The sequence below is a fragment of the Nicrophorus vespilloides genome, unplaced genomic scaffold (assembly GCF_001412225.1).
Source record: "Nicrophorus vespilloides isolate i.1.1-1 unplaced genomic scaffold, Nicve_v1.0, whole genome shotgun sequence".
NCBI classification, from domain to species: domain Eukaryota; kingdom Metazoa; phylum Arthropoda; class Insecta; order Coleoptera; family Silphidae; genus Nicrophorus; species Nicrophorus vespilloides.
In genome coordinates this window covers 589,000-600,082 of record NW_017100108.1, presented here as the reverse complement: position 1 = coordinate 600,082, position 11,083 = coordinate 589,000, and the positions used below count along the sequence as shown (strand labels likewise).

General features: G+C 34.7%; 1 protein-coding gene across 5 annotated transcripts; it reads right to left on the bottom strand.

Moving 5' to 3' along the window:
• Positions 1-356: 356 nt before the first annotated feature.
• On the bottom strand, positions 357-9,992 carry LOC108568357 (tyrosine-protein kinase Abl). Of its 5 annotated transcripts, none has more exons than XM_017929393.1 (11): positions 9,490-9,992; positions 6,193-6,477; positions 4,550-5,812; positions 3,945-4,082; positions 3,761-3,875; positions 3,566-3,675; positions 3,049-3,287; positions 2,635-2,991; positions 2,290-2,576; positions 2,029-2,237; positions 357-1,973 (listed from the first exon to the last, which is right to left on the bottom strand). In XM_017929393.1, exons 1-11 carry the CDS (start codon positions 9,620-9,622, stop codon positions 739-741), a joined length of 4,371 nt encoding a protein of 1,456 aa, XP_017784882.1. In that variant the 5' UTR covers positions 9,623-9,992; the 3' UTR covers positions 357-738. The 5 variants fall into 5 exon arrangements, with proteins under 5 accessions (XP_017784882.1, XP_017784884.1, XP_017784885.1 ...); XM_017929395.1 differs by having other exon boundaries at positions 3,587-3,675; XM_017929396.1 differs by having other exon boundaries at positions 2,635-2,985; positions 3,587-3,675.
• Positions 9,993-11,083: the final 1,091 nt, after the last annotated feature.

Genomic DNA, 11,083 nt, shown 5'->3' with positions numbered 1-11,083 from the left:
ACAAGACTAGCATGAAAAAATTGTCTGAAACTAAAAGATAATTAAAAATATGAACCCGTTAGGAACGAACGAAAATTCGTTTTGGGTTTAAATAGAAAAGAACATAAAATGGGAAATAAAGAGTCATCGCCACAAAATAATTTACGAATTGAGCAATATATATATGCACACATATATATATATATGTTTATATATAAGTATATATATATATATTTATATGTATAAGTATATATATATGAATATATATATATATATAAACAATCTAATGATATCACAGTTCAATGAATATTTTTTCATTTTTTTTTTCATTAGATTAAATAAAAAAAATCAAACAGTATTGTAAACCAAATTTATGATAAATATCAATGCTGGCAGGATACTTTCATCCTTGCTAATATTTTCATTTTTTTTAATACAGGCTACCGTTCAATGGTATACAAAGCAAATAAAATGCCGATTTGATTACTTCACAATCATCCAAATTGCATCGCATTGCAAATGTACAATGCAACAATCCCATAAACTCTCTCCGTACATTAATATATGTATAATAATAGTGCAACATGTATCAACTTTTAATTTGTTTATATATATATATACTTCAAAGTAAAAGATGATTACATTATTTCTATATTAATTTCTCGGAGTCCCTATGTTTATGGTACACAAACAAGTAGAAACTATAAAGGAGTATATAAAACCGTTCAGGGGATTACAATGCAAACTGAACTAAACAGCTTATCGATTGAGAACATTGACAACATCTTTGATAGTATTGTTGACTTCGTTGATACACTTGGAGTTGTCGGAAGTGTTTCTGGATCCGGCCGTGCGCAACTGTTGCGCTTGAGTTTCCAGTCTAGTAAGGAGTTCACGAAACTGAAACTTGGTGTGTGCAGGAACTACATTGTCAGCATGGTCCATGCAGAATCTATGAAAAAATTCGATTTTGTCAGAAAGTTGATGCCAGGTCGTCGTTGGGACAGTCGAATTCAATTTAATACTATTCAAGGTGGACTCGAGCTCTTGAGATATCTCCAGGATATTTTCTTTGCTAGACTTGTTCTCGTTGCTCGGCGGCCTTTGATCGCCTTCGGTAGGCTTACATTCCAAACTAATGGGTTTCATAGATATCGGAGGTTTATTCGGGCCTCCGCCAGAATTGGAGATTGGAGTGGCGTAAATGGCAGAGGAAGCGCAACGAGTCGGAATTGCTGGTTTTACTGCTTTCACTGAAGGTTTCGTTGGTATTACAGGTTTCTCATCTGTGACCACAGGAGGCCAGCCACGTCTCTCAACTTTCACTCTCATAGACTCTTCCGACAAATCGCTTGGTGAAATTTCAACGCCATCCTCGTTCTTGTTATTCTTCAAAATAAGTTTTGGGCTCAACTGCATGTTAGTTTCGGAGTTCTCCTTGGGCTCCCACAATTTTTTTAAACTGTTTATGCTGCCCGTGCTCTTGCGCTTATCGTCGCTCTCTTCAATTTTTAGATTTGCACTGTCAGAACTACCTTCGTCTACTTCAATTACATTCTTGTTTTGTTCTTGTTTGTCGTCATCATCGAGCTTTTTATCATTGCCATTATCCACTTTTCGCAACCGCGATTTGAAATCAATTATTATTCCAGAATCTATCGAATCATTTTTATCTTTGGGTACAGGTTTCTTGTTGCATTCTACTTTTTTAAGCTGAGGTACAAACGTACCGTTGCTTTCGGGCTGAGGCTTCGCAGTAATCTTCTTATCGAGATGAAGCTGCTCCGATAACTCAGATACCAGCTGATTTAAGGGATCATGATTAATGCTACTCACAGCCAAAATCGTATCAGGAGACTCCTTCGGATTTTTCGTTTTTTGGTCCGCTCTCTCCTTTATCTCTGTCACTAACTTCAGTTCCATTTCTTTCTTAACTATGCTCTTCAGCAGTTTAGTTTTATTGTCTTGAGAATCATCTTCAATATTTTCTTCTACTTAAAATATATATTATCAACTTTTATTTATTAATACAATTTATATTTCACTCACCAATTTCAGCAAATGGTGGCGGTGGTAAATCTAAGGGAGAACCCACTGTTGGGACATCAGAATCTATACTCATTGGGCTTTTGCCTTCGATGCTAGGACTAGTTAGGCTGAGGCTGGTTCTTTGGGGGCTCCTTTCTTTATTCTCTTCTCTATTTATACTGCTGCAACTATCAGAGGAAGGCTCGCGTTTTCTTAAGCTCACTCCAAATCTACAAAAATTGAAATCAATAACAACATCGTTTTTAATTTATTGATAGAAACCTGGAGCTGGCTTCTTCCACTGATGGCTGCAGATTGCTAACGTCATTATTGTCATCCGTTTCATTATCCAATTTTTTTGATGTCAATGGAGATATGGTAATACGTTTCTTCTTCACTTCAAACGATGATGTCATCGTAAATCCATCCACAGAATCGACAGGTCCGTCGAATTCTTCTGGAGGTGGAGGTAAGTCTGTCGGTGGCGGTGGAAACTCTAAATCGGCCAATGTTGGTTGAATCGATCTTGAAGGACTTCCACCTCGAAAACTACTTTGATTTTGAGCAACCTACGGTTAAAAACAATTATTGAAATTAAATATATACTATAATATAAATCTCTCATACCTTAAAAGTTCTCAAGCTTGCCCCTAAGTCAGTTGTATTATTTCTACCAATATTTCTATTCCTATTAAACTTAGAAGCTGTGGGGCTGTTAGGCGGATGAGGAAGTATGGACGACGCAGTTACGCCGCTGGAAGAGTTGCTGCGGATCATTTGAGGTTGAGTTCTAATATTAGTTCTCGGTGACAACGATCGTTGCGAGCTTTCTTTGTGTTCGTTTGGTTGTTGGTCTTGATTGTTCAACACACCGCATTGCCTCATTGATTCAAAGTAAGCCCCAATCTTAGCGCCTTTAGGAATTGTTCCGTATCTATTGATTACTTGCCTCACATTTTTCACTTCTAATGCTCCGACCTGTATCTAATACACATTGAGATCAACATTCAAAAATATAGTGCAAGGAAATTTCGCACGTACCTGTTGCGACTCTTTCAGGGGGTACGTTTTAGACTTTTTGCCCCTCTGCTCGAGACCCCGATTCCCCATAATGGGAGCCCTTTTGAATGAACCTGTCCCAGGGACAACAAATGCAGATCCAGACATTTCGGGATACGAGTGCGCCCCGGAATCATCCGTATCTGGCGTCTGATCTTGAAACTCGTTCTCGCTATCACCCTTTGTACTTGCAGTTAAATTTTGAAGTTCTTTAGTTATGCCTAATTAATAAGAAAAAAAAATCATAACTTTTATAACTCATTTTCTTACATATATTATGGTCAAAATAGAAATATATTCTAGTAAATTAAATATATGAATTAAAGTATGCTATATATGATTGTTATTTTTTATGACAAATCAAATATTAATAAAATATGGTAGAATTTAAATTTCCCGTATTTGAGAATCATCAGTCAACGAATGTGGTTAACAGAAACACATTCTGTGTTAGTATTAAAATCCCCAAGGAATGTCAAATAATTGATATAAAAAATACCTTCGAATCGTTTATTAATACCATTTAAATCTCCGTCCTCGGGTCCCTCCGCTGCTTGCCCTTGGTCGTCGAATGTACTGTCGCGGAAAGAACTGCAAGAAGAGAGCAGGCTGAAAACGCAATGTAAGTTAATAACATTTTGCAGTGTGTCGTTAGGATTTAGTTAAGTGTTTGGTGATGAGAGCGAAGTTTTACCTGGTCCGTTTGGGAGGCGCTGGCGCTTGCTTCCCTTTTCTGTTTGTAGGTCTCCTCATCTGCACGTTACCCTTTGCTCCACCCGTGAACGTACTCAATTTTGTTATTACAGTTTCTATATGAAATATTATAATAAATGAATTTACTTCCGATTCTTCAATAGTTGATTAATGCATGTTCATACCTGTCGGTGTTTGATCGGAAATGCCAATAAGTCCGTGCAAATTGCCAGTGCTACCAGAATGTGTTTTCTTAAATGAAAGATGAGGCGTTCCCATAGGCACCGGAGACGTTTCCGATACTTGCAATTGCTTTTCTACTTCTAAAATAGTATTTATATAAAATATTAGTTTCTCCTCCATTCACTTCAGTATGTACACACGAGACATTTTAGTTAGTAATATTAAATTAATTGGTCCAATAGTTATTAATATTAGTTAGTTTTATGTTTTTATATATAAATATAATTATGTTGATAAGTAGCATGGTATATATTTTATATTATTAAATATAAATTATTAATCCAATTTTCAGCTCTTCCTCTCATCGACTTCTCTTAGTACATGCCAAATTTGAAGTCGACATCTACAAAAAGCCCAATCTAGAAGAAAAGCACATGTGCCTAGCGCCCAAGTAGAAATGAAAATTGGATTTTCAATTCATTTTTTCTTTCTTTTCCATTGCATTCGAGTTTTACGATTATATGACCTGTGACAATATTTCTACTTGGGTTAATGATCGTGAGCATGTGCAGGGGTGTAAATTAAACAAATTTCGTTGTGAACTGACCTTCTGTGATACTGGATTCTTGAAACATGTTCTCGAGAGAATGATGTATTTCTTTGAAAGTGGGCCTTTCGTGCGCGTTCCACTGCCAGCACTGTTTCATTAGTTCATAAATCTTTGGGGGACAACCTTGTGGGCACTCCATTCTGTAACCTTTTTCGAGCGTGTGATAAACATCAGTTAAATCGACACCGGGATACGGAGACATGCCGTAGGTGGCAATTTCCCAGAGTAAAATTCCGAACGCCCAAACATCCGATTTAGTGCTGAATTTATTGTAGGCCAGTCCTTCAGGAGCGGTCCATTTAATTGGGAATTTGGCACCGGCGTGAGCCGTATACGTGTCATCCCTCATTAATCTGGCCAAACCGAAATCTGCAACTTTCACCAAGTGGTCATCGGCGACCAGGCAATTTCTAGCGGCTAAATCTCTGTGGATGAAGCAACGGCTCTCCAAATAGCTCATACCGCTCGCTATTTGCGTCGCCATGTACATAAGAACCACAGCGTTTATTTGATTCTTGTTCCCATTTCTCAAATAATCTAGAAGATTGCCTTTACTCATAAATTCTGTTATTATATAAAACGGAGGTTCCCTTGTACAGACGCCCATCAATTGCACAAGGTTAGGATGTTTCATCTCCTTCATAATGGCTGCTTCCTCCAGGAAATCCTTCAGAGCCATGGTATCTTCCTTGAGCGTCTTTACGGCCACTGTCATGTTGTACCGTTTCCAGACCGCCTCGTATACATCCCCATACTGACCGCCGCCCAATTTATGCCTCATAACAATATCAGTCCTGTTGATTTCCCATTCATCAGGTTCCGGACTAAGTGGAAACACCGTGGGCTTGTTATGCTTCGGCGCCGGATACAGCAGTTGCGTAATAAGGCCGTCCGATTGCATCGAATGGTGGTGCACTAATTCGGCGAGAGTGTTGAATTTACTCTCAGCCGTTACAAACACTTTTCCTTCAGCGTCTTCATTGATCCGATAATGATAGACACGACCTTCGTATCTCAAAGATATACTACGCTGACCAGGGCTGCTCTCAGACTCTCGCACAAGAAAGCTACCATTTATACCCGAAGATAGCAAATATTCGGCGGCATTTCGGGATATCGGTCCATGGTACCATGAATGTTTCTCTAGCGAATTCACAGGTGTAACATAATTTGACGGCACCCAGCCCACCTTATTCGAAGACGAATGCGCCTCGCACCATTCTCCACTTTTATTGTAACTCAATATTCGCACTTGTTCACCTGCAATTGAAAACAAAATTTCCGTTTAAATATATATAGTTGCACAAATAAAATAAAGTATACAAGTTAGTAAAAGGTAAATGCGTTTCATTTAGTTAAAACATAATTATGGCTATAATAGTTCTGGTTTCCAACTGACAATCAACCTTAAGCTCTTCAATCCTGACATTATGTTTTGTAAACACTCTACTGAGAATTAAATAACTATAATACCACTCTTTGTTAATATTATTAATCATAGTTAGCTATAATTATTTGTGTTATTATTCATTACATTACTAAATAAGCCTATTACTATATTTTGCTAATTATTTAATATTATGTTTTTTACAATGCATTCGGATTCACCAATGAAATTATAGTCAAAAAGGCTAGTTTACCTTTTTTCAAACTGAGTTGGTTTTCTCCGCCCGCTTGAAAATCGTAGAGAGCGACGAATAGTTGGGGATCGTCCTCTTCTTGGGTGAGGAGATTTTCTTTGGAAGTCCATCGATTGGCAGTTTCGAGCGGCAACGATGTGGACACGGAACCGGATCCATGGGTACCCGAGAGGGTGCTGATTGTATTACCAGAACCCAGTGTACAGGTGGTGCTCAAAGTGCCTGGCGGTTCCGTTTCCGGAACGCTCGGTATATGTGGCAAAGGCCTACTTTGCAACAGAGCCTCTGCAAATATTTATTCATTTGTAGAATATCTTCTAATTTAAATGTAAATAAAACAGAAAAACAAATAATAATACAAGCAATTGTGAGCTGTTACTTATCATTTTTTTACACAAAGAGAGTTATACAATTCCTAGAGGTTATTTACCGATAACTGATATTTAGTTCAATATTTAATGGAATATACTAATAACAGTCTCGATTGGATTTAAATATTTTGAACGCAAAAAGTCGACGTAATTATCTAGTAGCAATTTTTGAACAGCATGACAAATAAAATTATAACTACAATGTAAACACATTTTCATTGGAAAGTGTATTTTGCTATACCAACATAAAGTAAGAAAACAAAATTAATTAAAAATGTATGATAATCATTTGGTAGTTGTTTTTATGTTGAAATCACTTATGTTTATGCTTTCTAGAAAAATAAACATTGTAAACCAAATTGTATTTCATATAACTAATTTATTTATCCACAACGTAAATAAATTAATTACAGTGATGTGACTGAATAATATGAAAAGAAAATAAAAAATCTTGAGAATAGTGTTGTTTAGTACATTTTTATTTTTACAATTTTATCAAATCTATTAGGTCGGCCATCCAGTATTTATTTAATACCAACATAAACATTATTACCTAACTATGACTATAACTATTATATTGATTTTTGAAGGAGCAGAAGCACCCAAGGTTGATTTCAGTAGTATTTGATGACATCTAAGTAATTTACATATGTTAGTTGCTTGTTATAGCATGAGCTTATAGAAAGTCGGAGTGGAGTTTTTGGTTAAATTTATTTAATGAAAACTTAATATATTTATAAATATCCTGTTTCTATGTAGTCTTCTATGACAATTCCCAACATAATATAGAATTGTAAATAATAATTTTAGAAAAAAAAACTAGAAGCATCGCTATTAATGTCGACTGTTAAATTAACAGAAGCAAAACATATACATAGATGACTTATTGTTTTTAATTAGTGATATATTATTTGATAAATTCATATTTAATTAAGATTAAATAATATAACTTTTAAATTGCCATCGTAAATCGTTGATACACTTGCTCTACAGTTTAGACATTCTTAAACATTCTTATATCGACCGATGACAATGGCCTTAAATTTGTAGCATAAAAACATGTATTTCCAACTGTAAGTTTTACTGAAACGTGGTTAAATATAACATAATACGTCTTTTTTGTATGATTTATTGTGACAATTTATATGTTTTTGTGTATCTGGGCGGAAAGACTTAGGTTGTGACTAATACATATTATTAGTATAACATAATTAAAATTCATTTTAATAGATGTTTGAATTCGGAGAACGTTTATATATTATCCTGACATTAAAATAAAACAGGAAGACCAAAAATATGCAAATATTGGAGGATAATGGAAGACGGGCGAAATAAAATGGTCAATAGCAGGTAAAGAATAAAGAAAAAGGGAACATGGAAAATGGTACATCATAAAACAGATATTCCAACATATGCATACAATACGGACAATGGAAATGAGAAAATAAACGGTAAAACCAATTTTGGATGAAATAGAAATAGGTTCCTTCTTAGAAAATGTAATGACCAAATTGAGTTTGTCGTGCTTAGGTGTGATATTTAACATTTTGTATCTTTTTGTTGCAATTTTGTTCTTCCTTGGGTATTTATCAAAACCAATGCATATAAATATAATGATTTCAATGTGCTTCTTCGATTAATATGATACAAATAATACGATAATTACGAATCCCATAAGGACGATTTCCTTATTTTGAACGTAATGTTGATTATTACTAAGATTCATTCGAGAGCACCCTAAACGAAAGCACACCAAATACGTATATATTTATATATTTGGAAGACCAATGAGAAAGAAAGAGAACTTCAGTGGACTTCCTGTTGACACATGAATTGAATTTAAATTGATTACAATTTCCATAAGCAACAAATAAAATTTAAGTGGCGATGATGATAAACGAAATTGTAAAACTGAACAGAAAACATGTTGGTTGAATGGAAACAGTGATGGGCCAAGAATAGAACTGTGGCAAATAGCGAAACAGATTTAACATTATTTTCTAAATTAGAAATGCCTTCTTATTCATATTTAAGAATAATTTTCATAATTACTTTTTATTTTGAAATAATAATCCTTCATTCTCAGTTATTAAACTGTATTTCGAAATTATTTTGAAGAGATTATATCATTAACTGAAATAAGTTGTAAATAACTATTTAATAAGGACGTCTGGCCCTATATATTAGATCAATATATTACAGAATATTGATATTGACGATTGAATGATCTTAAACAAAAAAAAATATAATGAATATGTGTTAATTCTTCGTTCTGCAATTCGCATTCATGAAATGCAATGTAATCTGTCGTATCGAATATCGTAAAATTACAAATCTCAAATAACTGAAGATCATGTTGCGATACACATACTCAAGGCAAGGTTTTCCATGTCTAATCTGTTACGATTTGGATATATAAATATAGGTAGCAAAATTTCGGCTTTAAACAAATAAATTAAGCGCACTGGGGACATTCGAATTTCCGCGTTTAATTCCAAACAGACGTCGTTTATTTTTAGACTAGACATCAAACAAAAAGTGTCGTCTACAGAGTGGAACGTCGTGAGTCATTTAGGAAAATTCAAGCGATACCCAAGAACTCACAGTTGCAATTGATGAAAGGTGTGTGCATATATATATACGTGCAGCTGTTGGTCAAAAATTAAAAATAAAACAAAACCGTTGGTATGTTTTCTTTTGTTGTTGTTAAGAATAAAAGTACATAAATAGAAAAGTAAAAGTGACAGCTAAGGAGGAATAATTAAAACTTGCTCGAACGTGTTCTTGTTTTCATTTTCGTCAAGTAGCTGGTGCAGAACACTTGCACTAGGTGCATATCTTTCGGAACCTTAAGATAAATATTCGAATAACCATTTCACAATAGATATCAGAGGCGTGATATCATGGGAAACTAGTAGAAACTCACCGCTGTGCTCTGTGAAGATATTGGAAACAATTTGTCGTCCATCTTTGGAAGGTCTAGGTCTACTTCTTGCAGTTCGAATAGAATGAGTGCCCGATGTGATGGTTGTTCTTTCCTTGGTATTCTGAGCGCCCATCGCAACCGCTCATTACCCACACACCGAAACAATACGGATCCCGATCCCTGAAATCCGCCACTTAAGGTGCAAATCACTAGCGGCGATCGCAGTTGTCCATGAACGAAACAAAAAAAAACAGGAACACGGTCGGGGGGATGCAGGCTGGTGCGACTGAAATCGTTAATGAAACGCGAATTTCTACCCGAAACGACCGCCTACATGCCAATTTTCATTATCACAGAATGGTACGTCCCTTCGTGGCACCTAGTTCAGGCATTATTCTATTTATTGATTGATTTTTGTCCGCTTTTTAACAGTATTTGCACCGAACACCAACCCCACTAAACCAACTACGCCGCCATCTTAATTCAATCTGCTTCCATCTCTCTCCGACACAAAGCCTAGTTAGGTTTGTCTGTCGATTAATTAATTTGTCGCCCTGCCATCAGATGGCGTCTCGTCAAAATTAATACTAACCTATCCGTAAAAGCCAATAACATTTTGAAATGTTTAATAGTTGAACTGAATATAATAGCTAAATTAGTAATTTCAAACTCTTTAGAGTAATTCTTTAGAGAATTATTTAGAATAATTATCATTTATATTAAAATTAATACAATGTTGGTTGCCTATATTTAACACCTTCCATTCAGTCTAAGACCAAATAAAGATTTGTGAATTGTGTATCATAACCATAATGATTATATTTAACGTAAAGTTACAAACATATTACTTTTTTTTTGACTGGATTTAATACTTTAGTGTAGTTTCTACGATATTTTTAACAACAATAATTTGTTTTTTCAAATATGCAGTTGACTTATTAAGTTGAATATAATTAAAGGAATAATGAAGAATTATTACCTTAGATCACATCTTAGATATTCAAACGATAAATAAATATAACAATATTTCGTAATATAGCAATACCTTGAATTGTTCGGGTTTGATGAGTCCAGAATTATATATCCGGTTTGAAAATTACAAAACCAACTAAATTGAGCAAAATAAAAGAAATTCTAAAAAAATATACGTTATTATATTATATAAAATTATTGTTATTTCCCTTTATTCAGTTTTTGTATATTTAGTTCCTCTGTATATTTAGTTTAAACAGACGGGATATCGGCGGAATCGATTTTCCTTTATTCGATTACTACCTACATTAACATTCACAACTTCTTTAAAGATGAGGTAAATTAATTGATTAGGTTTGATTTTGTGCGTCCTTTGGGCCTTTTTTAATTTCATACTTCCAGAAAGATTATACCGTAAACATCCATTCATTCAGGAAATAAAGGTCAATATAAGTGAAGAAAATGAAGTAATGAGTTAAGAAAAATTACGACATGTGAAGGAACACATGTTAGAAAGAGTGTGCCATTGTGAAGAACAAAATAGTGGCTATTTAAGAGATATGTGTTGAAAACTAAATAAACCTAAGAGGGAATTACTAAAAATTGGAAAATATATTCCATT